Source organism: Procambarus clarkii, chromosome 70, assembly GCF_040958095.1.
Source record: "Procambarus clarkii isolate CNS0578487 chromosome 70, FALCON_Pclarkii_2.0, whole genome shotgun sequence".
NCBI lineage: Eukaryota > Metazoa > Arthropoda > Malacostraca > Decapoda > Cambaridae > Procambarus > Procambarus clarkii.
In genome coordinates this window covers 17,537,414-17,564,666 of record NC_091219.1, presented here as the reverse complement: position 1 = coordinate 17,564,666, position 27,253 = coordinate 17,537,414, and the positions used below count along the sequence as shown (strand labels likewise).

The 27,253-nt window shown below is 40.6% G+C and overlaps 1 protein-coding gene across 1 annotated transcript in view; it reads left to right on the top strand.

Moving 5' to 3' along the window:
* The window catches only part of trx (histone lysine N-methyltransferase trithorax), an 87,632-nt gene that overhangs the window by 36,537 nt on the left and 23,842 nt on the right, over positions 1-27,253 (top strand). Inside the window, 2 exon segments of the mRNA XM_045770304.2 lie at positions 13,905-14,123; positions 14,492-18,972. Of these exon segments, the coding sequence (XP_045626260.2) occupies positions 13,905-14,123; positions 14,492-18,972 (4,700 nt within the window).

Sequence of the window (27,253 nt, the reverse complement as noted above, 5' to 3'; positions counted from 1 at the left end):
TGACTGGGAATATATTGTTAGGTTGTCTGGGGCACAATGGGGGTTCATATGCTTCTTTGTGGCATGCTATTTTTTCCCATTTGTAGCCTGGGTATTTTGGCAACATTTGGGGTCTATAATGGTAAGCAACCCCACTGTCTGGGTGTTCTGTTTGGCTAGTGTTCCCTTCAGCCCTGACAATTTCTCTGCGGGTGTCTGGCGTGTTTCCTTATGGATCGGCCTGCAAAGCCAGCACTGCATTTTAAGGGAATACTGGGACTACTAGGTCATCATCCAGCAGTCTCTACTACTGTATTATCATCATTCTCTATGCCCTTACCATGCTGCCTACTGGGTCAGTGGCACATAAGACCCCAAGGCCTGTGAGGTGTGTTCTCACCAAGTTTTTGCTTTGACTGAATTGGCTTCAAGGTTGGAAGCTTGTCAAGCAGCTGCACTTTACAGTATCAGTTTGCTCATGTTTGGCATTCATGGCATTGTGATCATTTGGATGCCCTGGTGTTGGCTCCTATGGTGTTAAGGGACCTGGAAATTGGAGGTGTTTGTGACCTTCATTTGGACCAACTCTATGCCTCCCTTTTCCTTTCCCTGCAGATCTGGTTTGCCCTGCTTCTAATCTTTCTACCCCTGGTCTGGCTGTGAACCATCTGAGGGTTTTGGAGTTGGGTCAGAGTTTACCATGGCCTTCTCCCAAAGTGGTGGCCATACCTACTATGACGATGGAGGCAGTTGAGCCTTCTGGTCCGTCCATGGTTTTAGGATATTTGCCTTCACAACCCCTTCTCTTGAAACCTTTTCTTTGTGAGGACACTTTTCTGTTTCAGGCATTGGGTGAGGACTATGGGTGTACCCAAGAACCTTCATTGCAGGCCTCAGGGACTGTGGGTAAGGGTGTGCCTGAGGATTATCTGGGTGCCTTTTCACCCCCTTCTTGGATCATGGTTTCCTCTGCAGAGGGTCATTTGCTGCAGGGGAGAATTTTTCTAATCTTCTATGTATGACTTATGATGGCTAAGCAGCTCTCTCTCAGGTGTGGTCCTTGTTCCGATTGGTGCCTTGGAGTGGTTGTATTTCCAGAAATTTCCCTTTTCCTGCATTTTCTCTTCAGTGGCTTACACAGAGCTTGCTAGATAAGTCCAGAGATTTGCAGCACAGATGAATGTGTTATGTGGATAAGTTGAGATAGCTCAAACTAATTACACTAGAGGAAAGTGATATTATCACAAAGTGATATTATCACAAAGTGAAAGATACTGAGAGGAATAGATCAAAGTAGTCTATTTTCCAGTTGAGATTGGCAAGACGAGGGGGAGGCATTTGGAAACTGAGAACTCGGTTGAATTGCAGTAACACAAAGAAATACCAAGACTCGAATTTGATGCAGGTGGTAAACAAATGCAATGCACTTAAAGCAAAGTTTGTATAAATTTCCTGGTTTCAGTCCTTCAAGAGCAAGAATAACAAGAATAATAAAATGTAGAATAGGTAGGAAACGGATCCTGTTCTTCATTTCTGGAGATGTTTTGCTGGGGTACAGTGGTGCTGGTGCAGTGTTGGTGTGAATGAATGGGCATCATAATTAATATTTATAAAGCTATCTTCCTATAATGGTCTTCTATCTGGACAATTGCCTTACCACAACATAAAATGGAAAATAGGATAGTAGCAACAGGTTTTATTTATAAAGTTAAAATGCTGATAGAGAGGCATTTTTAATACACCTGCCGGTCTCTTGCAATTATAAGTGTTGGAAGATCTTAATAAATTGGAAAGAACACACAGAATAACAAGCAATACGCGTGCCCATCAGTCACATTGAACAGGTAAATTTAAAATTTAGCAGCCTCATAGACATGCAGTCATCAAGAAAAGCTGGCTCCTAGGCCTAAGTTGCGATAGAACAACTATCGAAATCATCTACAAGTAATCCACAGGTAATTTATTTTATTTGTTGTATATTTGATTATAAATAATCTTCTTAAATTAATACTGTACATTATTTCTTGGCTAAAAGGTAAAATCTTTATATAGCTTTACCTGTCTTGTTTATGTAACTAGTCACACATTTTCAGACCAAGCATGAATAGTGTCATGTAGTATGTGATATTATTGGACTGTGTCATAAGGTAAAAGTTTGATTAACGCTGCGCTTGATAATTAAAGACAAGTGTACCTTAATTCAGTTTTTCATTAGCTCTTTTGAAACGGTCATAAAATAACTCATTGATTTGGGACTTGGGCAAAACTAGGCACAGAATCCCACGCTCTTAATGTTGTACAAAAGTTGGTTTCTATAGATTGTAGACCTTAATATTCTGAATAAAAAGATCATAAAAGAGTGATTTTAAAGTAAAATTGTATATAATATCCTGAAAATAAATAATGTTTTCAACCAAATATTTGTAGATATTGTATGATAGCTTATAACTGCTTTTAGATCAATTTATAACATAAGCCTGGGCCCAGGCTGAGCGTAGGGTGTAGAAAAATTTTCAACACTGACTGTAGGTAAGTAAGCAAGGGATATAGGTCTTGCAACATATTTTCGTACTTAATTCACTAAGCCAATTTTTTTTCCTAGAAATTAAAGAAAAAACACATTGTAGAAATATTATTTGATACCATGTATGATTATTGTGGCAGCCCTTGCACCACCACCTGCTGAACATTTCATAGCTGGTTGGTTTCTCTCATGGATTATAAGCTATATGTTATTTGCTCTTTAAATTGTCCAAAAAATGTCTAGACGTGTTGAAATTGAAATAGGAAAAATCCTAAATGAAGAAATCAGAGTAGTTATTGTCAAAATTAGCTCAATGGCAAAGTCTTCTGGGTGGTAATTGTTATAAAAAGGGGATTGTATTTCTCCATTTCATTTCCCCCTTTTTTTGGCCTACCGTTTAAGTAGTTCCCTTAGCCTGAAATGCTCACTGTGATATGTGGCTCCAGTTAAATGATGAAACAAAAATAAGAAACTTTTACTGACATGTCTTAATGTTATTAAGTGCATAGAAGAAATTATTTAAATATCCTGAAAGTTTTCATACAGACATGTAGCTTTCAGAACATGGGTTTAAGGTCTCACAATAACCAGGTTCAATATCAGTAATAATTGTTTGCATAAGATTTGGTAACAAGTTTGAATTATTTAATTAATGATAATTATATAAACAATTATTAAATAATTTTTTTTGGTATTTTGCGCATAAAATATACAGTATTCAAATACTTAGCGAGTACTGCATGGCCTCTTTACAGAGGTACAAGGAATGGGGAATTTTTATGATCACTTGCTGTAGGAACACAGAGGAAGTGAAGCAAAACAGACTATTGCAAAATTCAGAGAGAAAAAGAGAAATGTAGAAGGAAATTTCTCCATAAACCATCCACCCAGTAGTTAAAGCAAACTTGCCCCAAGTTACAGCTGGCCACCTGTCAAGTAGCAGCAGCATCACTGAGAGCAGCAGGCTTTCACCATCAGCAATCCTCAGTCTTTTGCCTGATGTCCAGCAGTTTGGATTGCTCCTTGAGTTGACAATCTTATGGGTCCCAACTATTTCCATGATACTGTACACGTTTGGACTCTGTCCTGTAGTTATTTGCTATGCAACTAAACAAACTATTTGCTCTTTTATTGCATGAAGATTGTGTTAGCTTCACATGTGGGTGATCACAAACCTCACTTGTGTGGACTTTGGAAACTGTTCACTTTGAGCTGCATATGCTTAGGGCAACCCTTTCCTAACCAATTATATTGTGATGTCCATTCCCTGATAGGGCACCATTCTTTGTTGGTTCGCGTTTGTCCCATAGAGGCCGACATACTGTGTATTGTGCCTTGCCCTGGGTAGTGCAAAAGGAGGTTTTAGCTTGTTTGGTCCTGGAGGTCATTTTCTTGATTTAGAGACCTCTCCTTTCTGGCTCGGAATGAGACGACTGGTTTCTGGAGGGGGCCTTTTGTTGATCGATGCTTGGTTGGTTCTTGCAGGAGGGCCTCATTTATGTCTGGTTGTAGCTGTTTGCCATTACCAACATGCCACTAGTGGTGTGTGCAGAAGTGGGTGCCTTGTTCAGTCTGTGCCAGGCTCTTGTGACTTTGTTGTTAACTCGTTGCTACATTCTCCCTTCCTGGGGATTCTTTCTACAGCTCTCCACTGCACCTGGTAAGTGCCCTTTTTATTTTTTTTTTATTTGTAGTGACATAGCACTTAGGAGCCACCATGGGAACCCTCCTAGAAAACCAATGTTAAATGTAATGACGTGTGTCTTTTTGGTGGGTCCATGGGAGTTGCCTTCCCTTCCCCTTTCATAGGCTTTGGTTTTCCATTTTCCTGGCTTTATGACTGAAGGTTCAAGGTTGGTAGATAAAGGAGGAATATGCACAATTGTGCTAATGGTGTGCAGGTGGAACTAATGTGAGAAGTGCTTCACCACAAAGTGGTTGTTAATCTCGGGGGGCTTCATTGTCCCATTTTCAATGTTTTGTTTATATTGCTGCTTGTTTTGGTTTCCCCTCTTTCTGGTGATCTTTTCTTGTTTAGGGCAATTTATGATCCACTGCTCCCTGCACCTCTTTAGAGGGCCACATATTGGCTTCTGGTCCCTGGTAGGCTTATATTTGACTTTAATACCCTGGCATGGATTTAATTAGGTGGAGCTTGCCAAGTAGCAAGCACCAAGGACCCATTAGGAATACAGTAGTAGTTTTATTTTATTTAATGTATTTTGTTTTATTACAAATTTTTTATGTAAAAGATAGTACAGTACATAAAATACAGGTATGGTGAAGAGTACAGTAGTTTATTACCGTGCATATTATACCCTGCATGTAAATATACTTCTTTTGGCCATTAGAAGGTGACATGTCAATACTAAAGTTCTTCTTTGCAAAGGTAAGTGATATTTTTGTATTACTGTATTTATATTTACATTAAATTTTTGCTTAACTTATTGTTCAAATAAATGTTTTATTGTATCTGCTAATTAAAATTAAATTTAAACAAAAATTGATGTGGAATCTTCAATGTACAACAGAAGTGCAGTTCATTTGGAAATCTTGGGAGAATAGTTATGTATTATACTTCATGACCAGGATGGCATGACCAGGATAAACATTATCACCATCAATGGAATAAATGCCATTGATGATGATAATGTTTATCACACGAATAGTTCATTATTCAGCCTATCAACCCACTCAACCAGTTTTATTAAAATATATAGAATTTTGAGGGATATTCAATTTATTGAAACCAAAATGTCTAATTCCTCTGACTAGATAACCTACAAAGTTCTAGAGAGGAAGTTAGCAAATCTTCGTTGAGTACTTATTTTGCTGTATATTTATATTTATTATATTTTGCTAAATATTCACTAGTGTAAATAATTTTCTTTAAGCCTCTGGCTTGACTGTGGAATAATAGGTGACTGATTAAAGAGTGAATTATTTTATGACTTCCAGGGGGTGTAGGATAAAACTAAACTCAACATTACCCTTACATTGTAGGCTTCCTGGAAAGAGCTTTAGGAAATATTTGACTTGAGCCTATTCTGAGGCAGACATTTGAATGCTGTGTATGAAAAAGATTACTTATGTACCCTTAGACAGGGTCATGCCAGTCAGGACAAGGTGACATTCTGCACTGGCATAGCAGGAACCTTTTCAGACTTCTCTTCTAGGTAATAATGGTGCTAGGGAGGTAATCTAGAAAAGCTCGATCCAGCCCAAAGAAATTCCAGAAAATTCACTCTTTCCAAGACCAACTTGGTGTCAGATCTTATGCCCGTGGCCAGTGAGAACCTTGGAGATGAGGAGACCAGTTCCAGAGAGTGCAGAGTCACCTCCAGTCAAGCCCAGGAAGCCTTGGTGCAGCCACTGAAAAGAACATTAAACCTCCTCATCTTGGAAAAGCAGTGGAAAGAATGATGAGCAACAGGGAATGCATCCAGTCAGACTACTACTGAAAATGACTCTGCTCTGTGCATTTGCATGCAAGGAGAACATTGCTTAACCTAGTTACAACCTACTAGAGGATTGGATGACTTGGAAAAATTCTATAGTCTGGATTAAATTTGAGCTTTTCTCCAGTGCTTCCCTAATGTCAACATGACCCAATAAGGACTTTAAAGATGCTGCTGTACTGGTAATTACCTAAGTGTAGTTACAGGATGAGAGCTATGCTCGTGGTGTCCCATCTTCCCAGCACTCTGTGTCATATAGCATTTTGAAATTACCGACAGTTTTGGCCTCCATCACCTTCTTGCCTAACTTGTTCCAATCTTCTACTACTCAGTTTGAGAAAATTAATTTTCTTATATTTCTTCAGCATCTTTGTTTAGTTAGTTTAAATCTATGACCTCTTGTTCTTGAAGTTCCAAGTCTCTGGAAATCTTCCCCTGTCAATTTTATCGATTCCTGTTACTATTTTGAACGTAGTGATCATCTTGCCTCTTTTTTCTTCTATCTGCTAGTTTTGGCATATGTAATGCCTTTAACCTCTCCTCGTAGCTCTTGCCCTTCAGTTCTGGGAGCACTTAGTGGCATGTCTTTGCACCTTTTCCAGTTTGTCGATGTGTCTCTTAAGATATGGGCACCATATTCCAGCTTTGGTCTAACAAAAGTCGTAAACAATTTCGTTAGTATTTTGCCATCCATGTATTTAAAAGCAATTCTAATGTTAGAAAGTCTAGCATAGGTCCCTTGCACAATGTTCCTTGTGATCCTCAGGTGATGGTTTTCTATCTAAAACAACCCCTAGATGTCTTTCTTTATCTAAATTCTTTAAAGATTTCTCACATAATTTATAGGTTGTGTGGGGTCTATGTTCTCCTATTCCACATTCCATAACATGGCATTTAATAACATTAAATTCCATTTGCCAAGTGGTGCTCCATAGTGGCACGGGCAACCCCGCCTCGTTTACCAGAGCCGTCCGCTTACTGACGATCGCGCTTGTAAAGAATTTAATTGTTTTTGTGCATTTTTTGTTTTTTGAACATAAAATTAATCATTATATATCACGAAATGGGTCCCAAGAAAGTCAGTGGTAAGGTTCACCCTAAGAAAATAGTTGAGTAGAGGCAGTAGAGGATGTCCCTTCCTCATTAAAAAAAAATGTGTGAAGTATGGGTAAAACTGCAAAGTTTTGTTGAAAAAACTCGCCCATATGAAGCTGTAGCAGGCCGTTACATTGACCTTTTGAATGACAATGTGATATCTCAGTACAGACAAGTGTTAAAATGTAAGGAAAAACAAGTGTCTTGACAGATTCTTAGTAAGACAAGCAATCAGTGAGCCAAAACCAGGTCCTAGTGGTATGCAGGCAAACGTAGGAGAGAGAGAGTATCCCAAAAAGTCGTAACTATTTGATGTTATAATGGAAGGGACTCCCCTTCCAAACTGTAACACCTCTCCTCCTCCCCTCCTCACCGTCTTCCATACTCCAACAAGAGTCCTCAATAAAGGTAAGATGTACATACTGTATTGTAGCTAGCACCAAAAAAGTGGTTTTCGGTATAAAATGTATTTTTTAAGTTAATATTTTTGGGAGGTGTGGAACGGATTAATTCAATTTACATTATTTTTTATCAGAAAATTTGTTTCGAATTACGACCCATCTCTGGGAATGGATTAAATTCGTAAGTGGAGGTACCACTGTACTTATTTTGTCCAGGGCTTCTTGAAGGGCATGCCAGTCACCTAGGTTTCTTATCTTCCCCATTATCTTGGCATCATCAGCAGACATGTTCATATAGTTCTGTATTCCATCTGGTAAATCGTTTATGTAAATAATGAACATTACCGGTTCAAGAATTGAACCCTTAGGTACTCCACTTGTGACAGTTCTCCAGTCCAATACATTTTCTCTGGTTTTTGCCCTCATTTTTCTATGTTAGAAATATTTTCATCCCTGTTAGCTTACCTGTCACCCCTCCAATATGTTCCAATTTCCAGAACAACCTCTTATGTGGATCTGTCAAAAGCCTTTTTTCGGTCCAGATAGGTGCAGTCAACCCAACCATCTCTTTCCTGTAAAATCTGTCTCAATCATAGAAACCGAGTAAATTCGTTACATAGGATCTTCCAGATCGAAAACCCATACTGATGGTCTGATATTATATTGTTTTTCTTCAGGTGTTGTACCCATTTAGTTTTAATTATTTTTTCCAATACAATTTTTGACTATTACACTTTTCAATGATTGAGGGGTCTTCCCTGCTGCCACTTTTCTAGATTGGAACTATGTTCGCCTTTTTCCACACATCTGCTGCGACTCCTGTACACAGGGATGCCTGAAAAATCAGTTGAAGTGGAATGCTGAGTTCAGGTGCACATTCTCTCAGAATCCATGGTGAAATTTCATCTGGGCAAACTGCTTAGATCCTTGAGCATTTTTTTCATTTTGTCTCTTAGACACCTCTATGTGCTCTATGTTGTTCTCTGGAATTCTTATTGTGTCTGGTTCCCTGACGATTTCATTTTGTACAAACACACTTTGGAACTTTTCGTTTAATGTGTCACACATTTTCTTTTCATTTTCCATGAATCTGTTTCCCATTTACAACCTCTGAATATTATCCTTTACCTGCAATTTATTGTTTATGAATTTATAGAATAGGCCTGGTTCTGTTATATATTTTCTGTACACAATAGTTTTCTGTACATCATGTTAATTATATAGCCTATTGATTGAGCCAGAATAGAGAAGCATGAGAGTTGGGAACAGTACAGTAAATTTTTAATTACGTGGGATAAATTGACAATTAACCATGCAACAATAACTTCTCCATTTTCCAATTGCTTTGAATTTTATTCATCTGCAAGATGGCTTTGCTCCAGGCCTCATAAATTAAATGAGGGTAGTGTATGCCAAAACCATTGGAAGGTTCAAACCGTCACATGACAAAGTTGATAGGGACAACTGAGCTCTCATCCTGTAACTTTACTTGGGTCATTACTCATTTTATAACTACTGTACTTAGATAATTATTCACTGTTACGCAGCCATAATGTGTTACTAGTGCCAGCAGTAATGTGTTGTGTGTCACTTGCATTATTACTCTGATATTTGGGTTCAGGTAAATCAAGGACAATTGCATAGCAGGCTCATGCAGTTTTTAGGGTGGCTGTTTATCTAAACTGAGCACATTGTTAAACAAAGCAGATGAGCTAAAGCAGCCAGATAAGAAATTTGTGTGATGTTACCTGACCCTGAAGTCGTGGTATATGGAGCCATGATATTCCCTGTGATTCTTATACCGTAAGTCTATTATTGTTAGACGTGACTTGAAGGATGATTTTTCCTTTACAAACCAACTAACTCTATGGATAATCTTGATGCCATGCTTGTTTTGGTTTTGGTCAAGAGTAATAATCTCAGGTTGTGCACTTGATAATGTGGAAGATTCACTTCCTTGCACAGATACAGTACCTGTATTAATAATTTAGGCATGGCTACAGAACCAATTTTCACCATAGGCTGAAATAGGTCATTGAACAGACAAATTTCTTCATTGCCAAATTTAACATAGAGGATTAAAGTGCGGATGAGGGAATAAGTGGTACGATACCTATCAGCCGCAGAGTTCTATAGGCCTAACGGGGACCCCTCAGAGGCACAGGGGGTGATGACACTCTTGTTATATTTATATTCTTTGTATTTACCACCACTTGGAAAGGCACCCAGAAAGTCGGCAAGAGAAAACAAACCACTTGCTCGCTTCAAACAAGACCACACCTCTGAGACCGCCTTCCCTACTCGCTTGGGGAAGGGGAGAATGGAGGCACTTACTGGTCTGCTGCCTACTCAACTCTCGGTTTTATGCTGATATACGTGATGTCTGTCTAGTGTGTGCCAGGTCGTGCCTCTGCTGCTTGGGCTCCAGTATTTTGCTGTTAGAAACAAGTGGTACTTTTGAGTCTCTCGGTGACTGACTGTTTCTCCCTGCTCATTCTCGGGACATGGGTCTCGTGCAGCTACATGCCCAGGTTTCCCTGTTGTCAGCGATGGTGGTGGTGGATGACCTTCATGCTTGCCAGCATGGGGGCTCCATTGTGCACTTCTTAGGATCTTCCCGAGAAGATCCAAGATGTTCCTTGGATCTTCACATGACACATGGCGTTAAGGCCACTAGAGATGGGGGGGGGAAGAGTTTTTGCCTTGGCTATGCTCCCATTCTTCGGGAAATAGTGGCCACGTTCTTTGCCGTCATTCTCACGTGTTGACCGGCTGTGCTGCCCCAGTTTTTAGATTCGGCATGGGCCCTTGCTCTTCTGTCTGCCTCTGTTTTCTCTGCTTCTCTTCCCTGAAGTTGTGGTCATCCAGTTCTTGTCCTTGGCAACCACTGCTTGTCAGCCCATTATGGACCTTCTGTATGTTTGCAGTTCTCATACTCTGTTTTTGAGGCAGTCTGACTGGACTGGAGCATCATCTGTTGTTGGTCGGGGTAGGACGTAGGTGGAGTCGGATGCTGGGTCGTATGCAGCTGGTCCTTCTCTTTCTGGTCGGTGCTGTGCTTGCTTCTATAGGAAGGTGGTCTCTTGAGGTTTGTATTGGCCCTTTCACAATTTGCCCCTTTGATGGGACGTTGGGGAAACCAAAAGGAGTAGGCAAACCAAACTTGCTTGGTTTGCCTACTCCTGGTCCCACAGTTCATGGGCATTTCAGGTCATTTCTAGCAGCATGTGGTGGGGTTGGTTGGCTCATCCTTTTTTCGGGAACTCGGGCCTTCTTGGGCAGGCTTCCTCTCCTCGCAAAAATCGAGTTGTTTTGGAATGGGTGGTTTTGAGCATGGTCGAGATGACTTTATTCCTTTGGTGGGTTTCCTGCATATTTCCAACTGTACTGAATACGTGGGCGTGCAGGCCACTCTAAGCAACAGCCAGTTGGACCTATCTCTCATAAGTCAAGCCTGGCCCCGGGCTGGGCTTGGGAAGTAGAAGAACTTCCAGAACTCTATCTCGGTGCATTCCAGACACAGGTCCGAAAATAGGACTTGCCGGACCTTTAGTTCATCCTTGACCTTTCGTGGTTGAGCCAGTGAATTCCTTGCCTCTCCTGGAATGACCATTTTGTCCCAAGTCTTGTTTTTGAGTCAGATGCTTGGATGATTTCCGTGGACCTCAGGGATACATACTGGCACATTTCTATTCATCCAGGGCTCAGGAATTGACTACGATTTATTGTGCGGTGGCAAGCTTTGATTTTAAAATGATTATGTTCGCATTATATTTGTAGCCACAAAAAATTTAGTATCGACTAAATCTCTCCGCAGAGGGACTTTTGCTTCGGCGGGATAACTTTTCATATCCTCCATTCTATGTATGAGTGATTTGTTTATGGCTTCCCCACAAGGTTCATTTCCATGTGCCTAATGGCTTTTTGAATATGCATTTCCAAAGGTTTCAGTCTTCCCAATTTCACCTTTAGAGGCTCTTGTGAATATTTTGGGTAATCTTTTGCAGAATTCAGAACTCGCTTCCTTGGTGGACCCAACCTCTTTTCAAGTCTGCCTTGCCTTTTTGGCTGCATAATGAGGTTCCAGTTTCATCCTGGTTTGTTTACAACCCTTGTTTTTTTCCCATGTGGTCTGGCAGGGGTTCGAGACTTCTGATCCTATGGTTTGCAGGCTTACTGTGTTGTTTTCTTCAGAATGGAGTAGAGTTAGTCGGTCCTTTCCCTTCGGAGGGGTTGGGGCTCAGTTCATGAACCCTTCCAACTTCTTTGTTGTGTCATTGCAACTTGGTTGCCTTCGGGCATGGTCGAATTGACCTCATCCCTTTGTTGGGTGTCTCGGTTGTTTTCAGCCCTGAAGCAGGACTTGGTGGACCTCCAGTTATATCCTTGATCTTTTGAGTTTGAACAGCTTCATTCCCTGCTTGACCTTTCACATGACCACATTGGCCCAGTTTCACCTGGGTTTACAGGCTGAGGCTTGGTTGTTAAGAACCATTAAGGACGCTTACTGAAACGTTGCTAAACATCATGAGTTTTAGGGATTTATTAGGCTTTGTTGTGGGGCATCAGTCTAGTGCTTTAAGACTCTGCACTTTGGTTTGAATATGGCTCCCCATATCTTTACCTACTTAGTGCGGATCATGGTGGCTCAGCTATGGCTATTAGGGGGTTCGCATGTTGGCCTACCTTGATGACTGGTTGGTTTGGGTTTCCAGTTGGTCCGTGTGTCAGCTGCCCAAAGATCTGGTTCCTTGCTTGCTCACTGGGGTTTGGGTTCCTGGTGAACTGGCAAAAGTCCCTGTTACCTAGCAGTAAATAGGTACCTGGAAGTTAGACAGCTGTTACGGGCTGCTTTCTGGAAGGTATGTAACAAAAAGGAGGCCTGGTCGAGGACAGGGCTGCAGGGACGTTAAGTCCCAAAATCATCTCAAGATAGGTCCTGGATATTTTTTTCAAGGCGGTCATTTTGTTGGGTCTTGCCTCTGGCTGTAGGGTTGGGGAGCTTCATGCTCTTTTCTTGAGGTGGGAGGTCTGTTGACCTCCCCCTGGTGGGCATATTCTTCATTCTCTCCTTTTCTGGCGAAGAATGAGCTTATGGGCTTCCAGAGGGGTTCCTTGGTTATGGATGGATGGTTTGGCCAGGAGTACATCATATGTTATCTGGTGGTGGTTCCTTGCTGCTACCTGCATGCCACTGCCTCCTTCATTTTAGTACGTGCCATCATTCCTTCTCTCTGGTAAGTCTCTTTGTTTTACTCCTACTCTTCTACTCCTCCCCTCTTTACCAGTTACATCAGTTCATTGGTGTTTTGTTCATCTGCTCCAGAGTTGACCTGGGAGGATTGGCAGGGGCTCTGAGCTGCCTGGTGGTGGCAGTAGCACTAACAGGTGTCAGATATCTTTGATCAGTCATTGTTTTGAATTGTTTGATGGTTTTTGGGGCTTCATTTTCTGTGAACTTTGCGGTTGTCTGTAATGCTTTACTGACTCTTTATGTTTTCCCATTTGGGTGATGGAATGTCACTCGCTATCTATACATATGTGAAGGGGACCAGGCACTGGCTCAGTTCCCCAGTAAGCCAAACAAAACTTCCACAACTGATGTGACCTAGTAGCTAGGAGCAATCTCGGTGAATACTGTATAGCTTGAGGGAGCCACCGGGCCTCTTAAATCCCCCCCCCCCCCAAAAAAAAAGGCATTTCATTATATTCATCACTGATTTTTTTTATATCAATCATAATTAATGGTAGGTGGGATAGAGCACTGTTCTGATACTGGAGTAGAAATAGAAGTAGACACCATAGTTATGCTAGGTAATTATAGCTTGTGAAGTGTGTAGTGTATTTTAATATATACTGTATATAGTATGTACTGTATATAGCATTTCATACTCCTTGTTTGTATTCCCACATCCTCTACTATTCTCTACTCTATAAACTGCTAACCCTGTGTATTTATTTGAGGCAATTGATTTCCTGATAGCCAGCAAAACATAATTTTAAAAATTACTCCAAAGTTGGTGTTTTTCTCTATACAGCTGAGCATTAGGCAGTTGGTAATTTAAGCACTTGTCACCTTTTAGTTAACAGCAAGACTAAATACAGCAGGAATAAATTCTTGGTATGATTTATCAACCTTATAAGAATGCTGTATTGAAAACAAAAGTCAGAGCAGGACAACTAAATTATCCCAAAGAAATCTTTAAGCAATGTGTTTAAGTGCTGGTGTGTTATTTGAGTCCTGCAATATGTGAAAATGACTAATAAAGATAATTTAAATACAAAATAGATTGTACATAATACTCTAGGTAAGAGGCTAGTGTATTAATATTTGCAGTACACTACAGTATTTGTGCGTTTCGGCATTAATTTTACCGGCATTGTCGTCAAGCCAACATTCAAAGCCTGCGAAAATACCTTGCATTAATGTTTGATTTCACATTGCAGAAATGTGTGACTTGTACACGTTGCACTAGTTGTGGCAGTCCCAATGTGGCTCAGTGGTATAAAGTTCCATGCAGAAGAAAACCACTGCATGTGACGTTGGTGGAATCGTCGCCTACTATGGACTTAGCGTTATGCTTGCGGTGTGTTACTCTCAGGGAAAGGGGCAACTACTGTCCTTTGTGTAATGGCTGCTATGAAGATGATGATTATGATGCAAAGGTTTGTTTATTTTTAGTGGCTACATTAGATTTTGCTTGCTGATTTCTTCAGTTGTAAATAGGTTTGGTGATCATGGTTGTTTTATATTTGAAATTTTTTTTCGGGTATCACAGCATAATTTTCTCACAATATTTCTTAGTGATCTTGAACACAACATATTTGTATTATCTACACTCTTCATCTTTACATGTGAAACTTTGTTATTTATGTTGTATACAGTATATTATTCTCTTTAATTTAACAGCCGTATAAACCATAGAGAGTTTTGTCCAGAGATGATGAATTGAAAACTGACTGGAGGTTTATACAGTATGGCCAAATGTTTATTAATTTTTATTTAATGCCAAATATCATGTTGCTATTTGCAGATGATGGAATGTGGTCGATGTGGAGAATGGATTCATGCTCACTGTGAAGGGCTCAACAATGAACGCTACCAAATTCTTAGTTTCTTGCCTGACACAGTGGAGTATGTTTGTCGGAACTGTGTGCTGGATGCTTCAACTAGTTGGTTGGATGCAGTGGGGAGGGAGTTGTTAGCAGGATGTGAGGCAGTCCTACAAGCTCTTTTTAGTAGCAGGTGTGCAAAGCATTTAGTGAAGAGAGAAACTTCAATAAAACTGTCTTCCTCAGGAGGTCTAACCCCTGTTCCTTTACCTGCAATTGGAACCCCTTCATTGGAAAGAAATGAGGAGGATCCTTTGGAAAAAATGGAGGATGGTGATTGCCTGGTTCATGTTGGCCACGCCAGCACTGTGGTGTCGGTGGAACCTCACGGTGCAGCAGCTTCTGAGGGTTATCCTTCTGGGGAACTCTTTCACTCAGGAAAAAGTGGTATTCAGTGCAGTGAGACGGGTGCTAAGCATCCTTCATCAGAAACTGGTGTTGTCATGGAGTCTAGTGTTGTTCAGGTGAAGAATTTAGTTGTTAATGCGGATGTTGAATCATCTCGGACCTCATGTAAATCTGCTAAGGGTGTATCGGAGAGATGCAAAAACTTTGACTCATCTTTATGTTCTGTGAATATAGATGTTAAAGACAGACCTCAGGATGAAACTGTTGTAAGAAATCCAACTGCTAAGCAGAAGCTTTGTCCAGATAACAGTAATTCTGAGAAAGTGGCAGCTAATGGTAATTCAGGTAAAGGTGGTTGTATAATAGGTGCAAAAGACAAAACTGATCTCAAAGGAAAATTTGGTAAAGTCAAGTCTGAGGAAGAGATTCAGTCATTTCCTCGACGGCAGACCCGCTCCTCTTTGGCAGGTGCAGCACATGCCTCAATTGCTGCCTCAAGTAGTGCTTCCAATGACCCCATAAAATTAAAGGAATGCTCCGTGCGCTTAGAAGATATTTGCAAGTCGAAAACACCTTCAACGTCTCCAATCAAAACTCAAGGTGAACAAGATGCTACACTAAAAGCAGAAATTGAGACATGTAAACAAACAGAATCCGTAAAATCTCAGGGAGTAGAAGCTAGTACAAAGTTGCCATGTAACAGAACACTAATGTGTTTGGAATCTCTGGAAGAGAAGGAATTGGAGGGAGTAACGAGAGAAGCCTTGCAAAGCATAATTACTTTAAAAGATACAGATGTCTCGTGCACACAAGTAGATGGCCCGAATGATGAAACAACAGTAACAGCCAGAGTAATAAGAAATCTTTTCTTTGAAGACAGGAATCAGATGGTGCTGGATGCCACCAGCTTGCTTGAAAGTAAAACAGAAAATCATGAAGAGAAAAACCTTGCTCAAGTAGAGGCTCAATTGATAAGCCCTAAAGACAAAATAACAAAAGATATTGATGATGATTGTGTCAGTAGTGAGGAAAGCTCCTTTTGTGATACAGACACAGAGATTGAGAGTATCCAGGATGATCCAGAAGAACCAAGAGATCTGCTGTCTGTAAAGGAGAAGCTGAAAGACCGGAAATATGAATCTGTTTTGCAATTTCATGTTGACATGGCAAGGGTAATAGAAAATGGTAGACATCTTAATCGCAGTCAGACACGCAATGTTCAGGCAACTTACGCAAAGCACATGAAAGAGTATTTTCCTTGGTTTGATGCGAAAACAACAAATGTGTTTGAGTTGGTAGATAAACAAAGACCATTCCCAATACCACATTTGGATCATAATTATATATTTCGTACCATGGTTTCAGGCAATCGTCACTTCACCATGCGTGATGCTCCAGTATTTAGAAAACGGTCTACAAGCCCACTGAAAGCTACTATTCTGTCTCATCCTGATCGGCGAAAATGTGTTCTGTGTGGGAGAGAAAGTGATGATGATCCTAATGCTGCAGGAAGACTACTTTACCTTGGACAGGATGAATGGCTTCATGTAAACTGTGGACTCTGGTCATCAGAAGTGTATGAGGAGGTGGACGGAGGTTTACAGAATGTGTACTTAGCAGTGAGTCGTGGTCGCTTGATTAAGTGTTCCGCTTGCCTTGAGCGAGGAGCAACGGTGGGTTGCTGCCATAAAACTTGCCAGGCAACATACCACTTTCTATGTGCAAGACGAAGCTGTTGCCAATTTATGGAGGATAAGCGGATATTTTGCCCACAGCATGAGAGTACTTTGAATGGGGAAGAGAAATCTGATGATTTTAAAGTTAGTAGATGTGTTTATGTCGACATGGACTCTGAGAAGAAGAAGTGGAAACAAGTTCCTGGTAATCGTGTAAGCATTGCTATAGGTTCCCTTACTATAAAGAATCTTGGGAGAATCATCCGAGAATCTGATAGTGCTGAAGCCCTAATTCCTATGGATTTTACTTGTAGTCGTGTGTACTGGAGTACCTTAGACCCTACACGAAGAGTTACCTACACCTGCCGGACTAAGAGAGTAGTACCAACACTTGACGATGCATCACTTATGGGAAATATAGCTTTTCATAAAACAATTGATCATTCACTTGGGGAGGAAACTGTTCATAAAGAGATGACAGCTGTCAAGAAGTGGTTTAAACAACTTGAGGAGCGAAAAGTAGAAAAGAAGTCCCGTGAAACCAACATTATTCCTCCCCATCTCTGTCCTCTCTATCGCAGCATCAAAGAAAGGGAAGAAGAAATTAAAACTACCGAGACAGTTATCCGTTGTCGAACTCCGCCAGCAATTGTTGAATTAGATGTTCGGCAGTGTATTGACGATATAATTGACAAAGTTAGTCGATCTGTGGAAGAAGAGAGTTTACTTTTAGACACAGACTTGCCTGCTATTGTTAGTGCTGATGACAATGAATTGATATCAATGGTGCTGAATGACCTTGATGCATGTGACCCCATCACTTTACAGTCTACTCCCTCAACCTCAGGCAGACCAAGCCCACTCGATATTGACTTCCTGAGCACCTGCGATCATATGATGGACTCAGGGAAAGTGACTCACTCAGGAAACATGACTCGGGAGACTCAGGAAACAGAATGCGACCCACAAGTGATGTTGGGCACCACTCTCTCAACTGGTTGCGACTCTATCCATGACACATACCAGGTGGAATCCCCAAATATTGATGTTAAAGAACCCATAATTGAGACAATATCACCTCCAACTACTCAAGATCTTGGTCCTGTGCCTTCAATATTATTGCCTACTGCCAGTATTAATAATACTCAAAGTTTATCTGCAAATGGCAGCAACAGTAATGTCATTAATTCAGGTAATAGCTGCAACAATTGTTGCAGTGAGAGCAAGAGTGAGAGCACAAGCAGCAGCAGCAGCAGCAACAGTAGCAGCAGCAGCATCAGTAGTAGTAGTAGTAGTAGTAGTAGCAGTAGCAGTGAAAGTTCTAGTAGCAGTAACATGGCCAGAGAAAGTAGTAGCCCAGAAAGATGTTCTGAAGGTACTGTGAGTAACACTAGCAGCCCAGACACAAGCTCCAGAACAAGCTCTGACAATGTCAGTAATGATATACACACTGGCAGTACAGATAGCAACAGTGGCAGTGAAACTTCATCTCAGGGTGCTGGTTGTGGTGCTAAAGCTCCATGCACATCTTCAGGAAAAACTAGTTCCTCTTTGAAGCAAATTTGCAGAGTTTTACCCATGCCCTCTACAAATAGCAGGCGTTCCTCATCAGCTAGTGAGCACAGTGATTCAGTTGGACAGACGGGATTAAACCAGTCTTCTGTAACTTCTCGACAGTCGCCACGAAATTCAGATGAAAATGAAGCAAGTAATACCAGTGGAAGAGGAAATGAACGCAAGAAGATCTGTATGAAGAGAAACTATAAGACTGTTATTAAGAAATATCCTCTCAGAAGTGGCATGAGAAAAAGCAAGCCGTATGAAACTGTACAAATTGAGATAAATGAAACTATAGAAATTCCAGGTGGAGAAGGATCTGGTATGGTGCATAAAAGTTTGAAAAGAAAATGGAGTGGGATTTTGGATTCAGAAGAGGATGATCATTGTCAGAAGGACTCAAATTGTGGTCAAGAGGGGCAAGGTAATTCCACACACGGGAGTGATGCAGAGAATTCAAAAGAAAATTCTGTATCCAAGAAAGTTTTAAAATTTACAGATGACAACAATGACATTACAGTCAGTATTGTCAACAATAACAACAACCTCTGTGAATTTTCAAAGTCACGGGGCCACAGATACCGCCATAAGACTGTCTTGCAATTGGATGGTGCAGCTGATGGCTCTTCATCTAGTGCTGAGATGAGCGAGAGTCAGGATGAGGGAATTGAGGATAGGCAAAGGTTTCGAAATCGGGAGGATCCTCAAACGCCACCTCTTCACTCAGCATTAGCTATGCGTATCAAGGAGCAAAGTCTGGCCAGAAGTTCACCAGGAGAGGAAGGACCTTACAAGTGTGCCAAATGCAAGAGACTCTATAGGTAAGTTTTACTTTACTGAAAATTGTTGCGTCCCCAAGAGTCAGGTATGGTGTAAGGTTTGAATGGTAGTAAGGAAACTGCATGATCCACACTCTTGGATAATGAAGAAGAGTTAATGCTATAGATATTAATATAGGTAACTGTATGTACTGTATATATTGATTGATACTAATTTATTCCATATCTCTTTGCCAGTTATGGCTTTGGATGCAGAAAAAATTGCACATTTTATCTTTCAAACTCTTTGGGCATGAATGTTGAAAGTCTAATAGTAACATTTCAAGTAATTGTTGTGTCTATACAATAGTTCGCTAGTTACAATTGCAAATATTTTATTTTCTTATGATGTTAATGCATAGTAAAGGCATTACAGTATGGCTACGTTTTGACAAAAAGCACAGAAAACAAATTCATTAGTTTGTATATCTGTTCATTCATCTTTATACAGTGATGTCTCACTCGAACAGACCAGTTGGTTTAAAAGCCTTCCACTGTACTGAGATATTTAATGAATGTTCCCATGTTTGTGCTATAATTAATGTGATTTTATCGGGGCAGATGTTAGAATATCTTGATAATTAAATCAATCTTGATTTAATTAAATAATTAAATCTTGATAATTATCTTGATATCTTGATCTTGATATTGAATAACATAGCATATCTTGAGCATATCTTGATAATTAAATAACGTGGAAAAAATATGTTATTTCTTCATTCTCTGGAATATCTGAATATTTGTATACTGTATACAAAATCCAAATGATAAAGGTTCACTTGGACTGTAATTCTTCCTTAATATACAGACATCTGTTGAACCAAGCTCCGTTCCAGTGAGGCACCACTGTACAGAATATACTGTAATAGCATATTCATGCTGATACATTTAATTGATGGGGCAATAGAATTGAAGAGATGACCTATAGATACAGCCCAAAAATTTCACCTATCTGTTTTGGGCATTTCAAGATAAATGGTTCAATAAACACCAACAATCATTATACAGTACATTGTAACCTTTAAAATCCAAATAATTTTTAAGGAATACTGTATAATACTAACAAATATTAGATCTATTTTCTGTTGGATCACCTTGCAGGAATTTGAATTTGATCTGGTTTCATGTACAGTGGGTGGGTACTGTAATGGCTGTATCTATACAATACAGTAATTTCCACCTGGTCATATTTTTGTCACTTTTAACTGTTTTTGTACTTTTAGCAAGTAATCTTACACAAATAGTGTAGTTTAGTCATTTATTATGTACCTAATACCCATCCTTTTGGTGGTAGTGGAAATGGTTACAGAGGTACATAATGAGTTCAGGAACTGAACCTCACAAAATAATAGCCAAGCCAAAAAAATAGCTAAGCCATTAACAATTTTGTGAAGCTAATTACACAATTTTCTTTTTCTTTGACACAAATACATGTCCTATATATCTAACTATATATCAATAGTCTTTTTTTATATCACAAGTGATTCAAGAAGAGGCCTACAACATGCAGGCGATGAGTCACAATAACATGGCTGAAGTATGTTGACCAGACCACACACTAGAAGATGAAGGGACGACGACGTTTCGGTCCGTCCTGGACCATTCTCAAGTCGAAACGTCGTCGTCCCTTCACCTTCTAGTGTGTGGTCTGGTCAACAGGCCTATAACAGTCTCAGTACAGGCAATTTACATCTGCAGTGAGATAGTCACACAGTTACTAACCGTGCTCCACACCCACCCAACTGGGCGGTAGCTTTGCAGTCATCTGCATGCTGCTCCCACAGTAAGCAAACTTTGGATACGTTTCTTAAGATTTCTGGTAGTACATAATTGTGAATAGAGTACTTGCACCTTTCTTGAACACCATCGGGCTTTAATTTTAACTAGTTTGTGGAGCAGTTTATAAGTGCTGTACAGTACTGTTCTGTTGTTTTCAATCCGATTGATGATCTTCATTAAGGTATGTGCAAATTATAGTTTTTATAATAATTATAACATAAGATTATCATTATTTCTACATTTTATTATTTGTGTTCAAATATGCACAAAAATATGTTCTAGATGTTTGCTACTGTATAAGAAAACTCAAACATTTGGTGATAAATACCCTGGAGAGGCCAAATGTTGAGAAGTCTGCATTATGCTCTATTCTGGGTTCAGTTCGGAACAATATAGTACTAATAGATCATATTTAGTAGGTTACACTCTACAACAAATTTTAACTTTTATCTGTTGCTGTAATGAGAACGTGTGTGTTATGAAGTCAACCATGCTGTCAGTTGAGTCAGTTGCTGAAGACAGTTGAGAGGCGGGCCCAAAGAGCCAGTGCTCAACCCCCGCAAGTACAAGTAGGTGAGTACAAACGTAAATCTCAATCTCATCCTGGAAACATTCATTGTTCAACATGTTAAACAAGCTACGAGGATGAGGGAAGGGGATGTTCCCTCCATGCTGGATTTGATATTTACCGGGAAAGATGAAGAGATATTTGACATTCAGTACTTCCCTCCCTTGGGTACAGTACAGAATGTTCCTTCCTCAACAATTATGAAAATGTGTGCAGTAAAAGAAGAACTGCAAGCTTTTGCTGAAACGACTTGCCCAAATCAAGCTGCAGTAGGCTGTTGCCTTAACCTTTTTAATGACACTGTGATGCCTCACAACAGACAAATGATAAAACATAGGGGAAAACAAATCTCTATGGGAAGATTTTTAGTGAGAAAAACAAGCAGTGAACCACAACCAGGTCCTAGTGGTATGCAGGCAAAATGTAGGAGAGAGAAAGTACTCCAGAAAAGTCATCACTGCCTGATGTTATAACGGAAGGGGACTTCCCTTCCAAACAGTAACACCTCTCCTTCTCCTCCTCACCGTCTTCCAAACGCCAACAAGAGTCGTCAATAAAGGTAAGATGAACATACTGTACTGTATTGTAGTTAGAAAACAAAATTGTATTCAGTATAAAATGTATTTTTAAGATATGTTTGGGGTGTAGAACGGATTAATTCAATTTATATTATTTCCTATGGAAAAATTCGTTTCAACTTACGACCCTTCTCTGGGAACGGATTAAATTCGTAAGTTGAGGCCTCACTGTACAGTAATAACAGGAATTGACCAAATTGACAAAGAGGAATTCCTGAAACCAGCAACTTCACGAACAAGAGGGCACAAATTCAAACTAAGGAAACAAAGGCGCCAAAAAATAATTTAGAAAGTTTTCTTTTGCAAACAGTAGATGGTTGGAATAAGTTAAGGTGGTGGAGGCCAAAACTGTCAGTACAGTAGTTTCAAAGCGTTACGTGACAAACAGTATTGGGAAGACTGGCCACCACGAGCAAAGCGCTCGTCTTGTAACTACACTTGGGTAGTTACACTTGGGTAATTACAACCTATGTACTATGGCCGAATCTGTCCAATAAAGTGGCAGCTGAGTCCCTACTAGGAGGCATGACTAAATGGTGAATGTATATGTCATTTGAAAACAATGATCAAATGACATCAAACTCATAGGCTTCAAGGTGGAATGGATTTCCCACCCAACAGGTGGCATGACAGTAAGAATGGCCATCGGAATACATCAAACCGAGGTACAGCTTTCAAATTCTCGCCCTGTGAGGACAGATCTGTAATAAACTCTGACAACTGCAAACAGCTTGCTGGGACCCAAAGGATAAACCAAGCAGGAACACCAGGCATAAGTTCTACTACCCAAATATAATAAATACTGAAAATAGCCTAGGGTGTGTGAGTGATGTGCCTTATAAAAAGTCCATGAACAACCTGTGCAACCTTTTAACAAAAAATGAGACAATGCCCATCCACAAGACCTCGTAGTGGAGTCAAAGATCCTTGCACTGCAAAGTGTGAAGCACCTTTCAACAGAGAGCCAGCCTCTCTGAGACAGCCACCTCAAATGCCCCCGGAGAAAGCTGACGACAAGGCAAGGGCAACGCCAGTGAACATCTCGAGAGTCTGTTTTTGATTCACCTCTGCACCTCTTGCAGGTAGGAGGGGGGGGGGGGCAGGTTTTGGCCTCTAGTAACAAGGGCCTAGCAAGGATTAAATTAGTTGGAGCTTGCCAGACAACAGGTAACAAGGGGCTCCTTAGGACCCACCACACACTGGCATTTCATTACATTCATTACTTTTTTCTTTTATAGGTGGAGGTATTTTTACATATGGTCTATTGTATTGTATTGTATTCTTATATTATTTGATGGTTCTTGTATCCTCGCGAGCTTTTGAACATGCTGAAAGTATCAGCTTGTTTAGAAGCTCAGGAGGTAGAGCAAATTGCCCACTTGCCCAATCAGGTTGCAATGGGATACATGGGGGGGGGGTGGATTACTGAATAGCAGTTTAGAGAGTGGGTTGGTGTGATTCTAAGAAGTTACTAAGTCATTGTTGTGGGCATCTTGAATAGATCTTGAGAATGTGTGATGGATGTATTTGGTGTGTGTGTGTGTGTGGAATGAATGACAATGGTTACTGACATAGAGGTATGCATGTGCCTCTGCCATACATAATATAAACATGCTAATCAATTGATGAAGGGGGCCAAAAAGAGCATAATTTCTGCATTTGCTTATTGAAAGGAACATTTAAAATGTATATAGTACAGCAAATTGTAAAAATGCAAGTGTGTGTGTGTGTGTTTTGTCAGTCTGCATTTGGATGCTGTTGTATGAAATTTAGACTAAGTTTGGCATGAGGATAGAGGCCCTTCACAAAATGGAGGTCAACTATGAGCTGTTTACCACCGAGCCCAAAGGGCTGTAGATAGCTTGCAAAACACCAAAATTTGGGGTCCGAAAGGACCCTAAGGGCACAGGTCCTTGAATGCCCTCAAACCCAACAGAATATAGTCTAGGAGGGATTCTATATTCTGTTGGTTTTGACCTCTCTGTCCCTTCCACTGGGAGGGAGGGAGTGGTTAAAAGGGGCACTGCCTGGATGTTATTTGATGAGTTGTGAGGCAAGATGAATTTAGGGTATGTATAAAAAGTTTCTTAAGCAGAAGAAACAAGAGTGAATGAAGAGCTTTGAATAAAATTGAATTTAAATCCTTTTAGACAAGAGAAAGCTAATTTAGATAGAGGCAAAACACTGATGGAAAGCCTAAAAAAAGCTAACAAGCAAATTAGAACTTAGTAGATGAAGGGAGTAGTATTTTGTTAGGTGGAATTTACCTCCTAACATCATTTTCTCCACTAATCACCAAAACACCTACTTCAACATTAATATACAAAAAAAAATATATATATATATTGTCTATATATATATATATATATATTTTGGTAGCAGTCTTTCCTGTAGACATATTTTATTAAATATGACCGAAAAAGTAAGATTAATAATTCTAACACGAATTTTCTCAATCTTTCGTACATTATGCTTCACTGTTGCAGGTAAATCAAAAATCACTTCTCCAAAATTCATTTTTATTTCTAGTCTGACGCGACACGGGCGCGTTTCGTAAAACTTATTACATTTTCAAAGACTTCACAAATACACAACTGATTAGAACTTGCGTTTCCCTGATTTTATATCTACATTTGAGTGAGGTGGGAAGGGTGATGTGGCATTACATTTGAGTGAGGTGGGAAGGATGATGTGGCATTAGAGGATATTAATAGGGTATTAAAAGTATCAACACAAGACAGAACACGAAACAATGGATATTGAATAGAAGTGTTTGTAGAAAGCCTATTGGTCCATATTTCTTGATGCTTCTATATTGGAGCGGAGTCTTGAGGTGGGTAGAATATAGTTGTGCAATAATTGGCTGTTGATTGCTGGTGTTGACTTCTTGATGTGTAGTGCCTCGCAAACGTCAAGCCGCCTGCTATCGCTGTATCTATCGATGATTTCTGTGTTGTTTACTAGGATTTCTCTGGCGATGGTTTGGTTATGGGAAGAGATTATATGTTCCTTAATGGAGCCCTGTTGTTTATGCATCGTTAAACGCCTAGAAAGAGATGTTGTTGTCTTGCCTATATACTGGGTTTTTTGGAGCTTACAGTCCCCAAGTGGGCATTTGAAGGCATAGACGACGTTAGTCTCTTTTAAAGCGTTCTGTTTCGTGTCTGGAGAGTTTCTCATGAGTAGGCTGGCCGTTTTTCTGGTTTTATAGTAAATCGTCAGTTGTATCCTCTGATTTTTGTCTGTAGGGATAACGTTTCTATTAACAATATCTTTCAGGACCCTTTCCTCTGTTTTATGAGCTGTGGAAAAGAAGTTCCTGTAAAATAGTCTAATAGGGGGTATAGGTGTTGTGTTAGTTGTCTCTTCGGAGGTTGCATGGCTTTTCACTTTCCTTCTTATGATGTCTTCGATGAAACCATTGGAGAAGCCGTTATTGACTAGAACCTGCCTTACCCTACAGAGTTCTTCGTCGACTTGCTTCCATTCTGAGCTGTGGCTGAGAGCACGGTCGACGTATGCGTTAACAACACTCCTCTTGTACCTGTCAGGGCAGTCGCTGTTGGCATTTAGGCACATTCCTATGTTTGTTTCCTTTGTGTAGACTGCAGTGTGGAAACCTCCGCCCTTTTCCATGACTGTTACATCTAGAAAAGGCAGCTTCCCATCCTTTTCCGTCTCGTAAGTGAAACGCAGCACGGAACTCTGCTCAAATGCCTCCTTCAGCTCCTGCAGATGTCTGACATCAGGTACCTGTGTAAAAATGTCGTCAACATACCTGCAGTATATGGCCGGTTTCAAGTTCATGTCGACTAAGACTTTTTGCTCGATGGTACCCATGTAGAAGTTTGCAAACAGGACACCTAGGGGAGAACCCATAGCGACCCCATCTACTTGCTTATACATATGCCCATCCGGGCTCAAGAAGGGTGCCTCTTTAGTACAAGCTTGGAGTAGTTTCCTCAGAATACTTTCTGGCATGTCAAGAGGAGTACAGGCTGGATCACGATACACTCTGTCGGCTATCATTCCGATTGTCTCGTCCACAGGTACGTTGGTAAACAGCGATTCTACGTCCAACGAGGCTCTTATCCCTGTGGCCCGTGCGCCCCGCAGTAAGTCCACAAATTCCTTTGGAGACTTCAGGCTGAAGGCGCAAGGAACATAAGGAGTCAGCAGGCCGTTGAGTCGCTTTGCCAATCTGTACGTGGGTGTGGGTATCTGGCTAATGATTGGCCGAAGTGGGTTTCCAGGCTTGTGCGTCTTGACATTTCCATACGCATATCCAGGTTTATATTCCCCAATGATCTTTGGCAGGTGGAGTCCGGATTTCTTGGCGTTCACAGTTTCGATCAGTTTGTTGACCTTTGCTTTTAATTCGGCTGTAGTGTCCTTCGTTACCCTTTGGAACTTAGTTTGGTCAGAGAGTATGATGTTCATTTTCGCCAGATATTCGTCTTTTTTAAGAATGACATATATTGGCGACTTGTCACCTCTCCTGACAACTATCTCCTTGTTCTCACGAAGGCTTTTAGCTGCCGCTCTAAGCTCGGGGGACAGTATGGTGCTTCTGTAGTTGCCTCGATTCTTTCCTCCTTCTGCAATAAGTTCTGCTTGTAAGGTATCTTTGGTAGTGACCTTCTTTTGTGTCTCGAGGTCGAATATGTCGTCCAACAGAATTTCCAACTCCACTTTCCGGGCCATTTCACTCGGTCTGGACATAACATGACAGTTTATGCCCAGATTTAGGAGAGTGACTTGGTCCTCAGTGAGGTTAAGGAAACCCACTAAGTGGAAACCCACTTCGGCCAATCATTAGCCAGATACCCACACCCACGTACAGATTGGCAAAGCGACTCAACGGCCTGCTGACTCCTTATGTTCCTTGCGCCTTCAGCCTGAAGTCTCCAAAGGAATTTGTGGACTTACTGCGGGGCGCACGGGCCACAGGGATAAGAGCCTCGTTGGACGTAGAATCGCTGTTTACCAACGTACCTGTGGACGAGACAATCGGAATGATAGCCGACAGAGTGTATCGTGATCCAGCCTGTACTCCTCTTGACATGCCAGAAAGTATTCTGAGGAAACTACTCCAAGCTTGTACTAAAGAGGCACCCTTCTTGAGCCCGGATGGGCATATGTATAAGCAAGTAGATGGGGTCGCTATGGGTTCTCCCCTAGGTGTCCTGTTTGCAAACTTCTACATGGGTACCATCGAGCAAAAAGTCTTAGTCGACATGAACTTGAAACCGGCCATATACTGCAGGTATGTTGACGACATTTTTACACAGGTACCTGATGTCAGACATCTGCAGGAGCTGAAGGAGGCATTTGAGCAGAGTTCCGTGCTGCGTTTCAC